At 61.3% G+C, this 1,303-nt stretch overlaps 1 protein-coding gene across 2 annotated transcripts in view; it reads left to right on the top strand.

Annotated features, from left to right (window-relative positions):
* COL26A1 (collagen type XXVI alpha 1 chain) overlaps positions 1 to 1,303 on the top strand; it is a 187,387-nt gene that overhangs the window by 61,545 nt on the left and 124,539 nt on the right. For both annotated transcript variants that reach the window (XM_017533517.2, XM_017533518.2), the window contains exon 2: positions 391 to 513. In XM_017533517.2, coding sequence (XP_017389006.1) covers positions 391 to 513 — 123 coding nt within the window. The remainder of the gene's footprint in view (positions 1 to 390; positions 514 to 1,303) is intronic.

Raw genomic sequence — 1,303 nt, 5'->3', positions numbered from 1 at the left:
ATTTTTTGTATTTTCAGTAGAGATGGGGTTTCACCGTGTTAGCCAGGATGGTTTTGATGTCCTGACCAGGTGATCTGCCCACCTTGGCCTCCCAAAGTGCTGGGATTACAGGCGTGAGCCACCACGCCTGGCAAGGGCTGAGTCTTTTTCACTAATTCCACACTGAGTGGTCAATGATTGAAATGATGGCAAGGCTTGGTGGCCAAGGGTTGCTAGTGTTCTCTCTTCCCCTCAGACCAAGACAAAGGGTCTCAATGGGACTCTGATCCAAGAGAACGAGCCCCCATCCCAGGTTTGCCGGGGCCCCTCCCTGTCCAGTATGACCTCCTGACCCTAAGTTGACACCTCTGGGAACAGGCAGGGCTCACGTGACTGCTGCTTTCTCCACAGGCACTGGTGCCATCACACGGTGACAAGGACGGTGTCCTGCCAGGTGCAGAATGGCTCGGAGACGGTGGTCCAGCGCGTGTACCAGAGCTGCCGGTGGCCGGGGCCCTGCGCCAACCTCGTGAGGTAAAGGCTGCCGGGCCAGCCCGCTCTGCCCTTCCCTCCCGTTCCCTCGGACAAACCCAGTCCCAACACGGCTCTGGGAGAGGCTGGGCTGTGCTCACAGACAAAGGCTGAACATGCATTTATGGAGCACCTTCTTATACAGGGCATGGGGGTATGTGTGTGCAAAGATGTCAGGGACATGCTCCCCACCACAACAGAACCTCACAACCCAGTGGGTGTTTGATAGGCAGATCACCACAGATGAGTGGGGTAAGGGACCCAGGTCGGGGAAGGGCCAGGTAGGGCTGAAGAGGAAATCACCCAGCCTTGCCACTCCAGGCTGGAAGGAGGGGCTACAATGACCTTGGAAATCCCGGCTGCCTTTCCCCCGGCCCTCACTGGCCTCACCTCTGGCAACACCGCCCCACTCACCAGGCCCGTCCCACTCACTGGCTCTAACTGTCACGGGACTGCCCTTCACCAGGCCTGCCCCTGACCAGCCCCGCCCCTGACCAGCCCCGCCCCTGACCAGCCCCACCCCTGACCAGCCCCATTCCTCAGCAGCCCCACCCTCCAGCAGCCCCGCCCCTCACCAGCCCCGCCCCTCACCAGCTCCACTCTCTCACCAGCCCCATTCCTCAGCAGCCCCACCCTCCAGCAGCCCCGCCTCTCACCGGCCCCGCCCCTCACCAGCTCCACTCTCTCACCAGCCCATCCCTCAGCAGCCCCATTCCTCAGCAACCCATTCCTTTTACCAGCCCCGCCCCTCACTAGCCCCACCCTCTCACCTATCCCACCCATCAGCAGCCCC

The sequence above is a fragment of the Cebus imitator genome, unplaced genomic scaffold, assembly GCF_001604975.1.
Source record: "Cebus imitator isolate Cc_AM_T3 unplaced genomic scaffold, Cebus_imitator-1.0 Scaffold82, whole genome shotgun sequence".
NCBI lineage: Eukaryota > Metazoa > Chordata > Mammalia > Primates > Cebidae > Cebus > Cebus imitator.
This window is presented reverse-complemented; position numbering and strand designations above follow the sequence as displayed.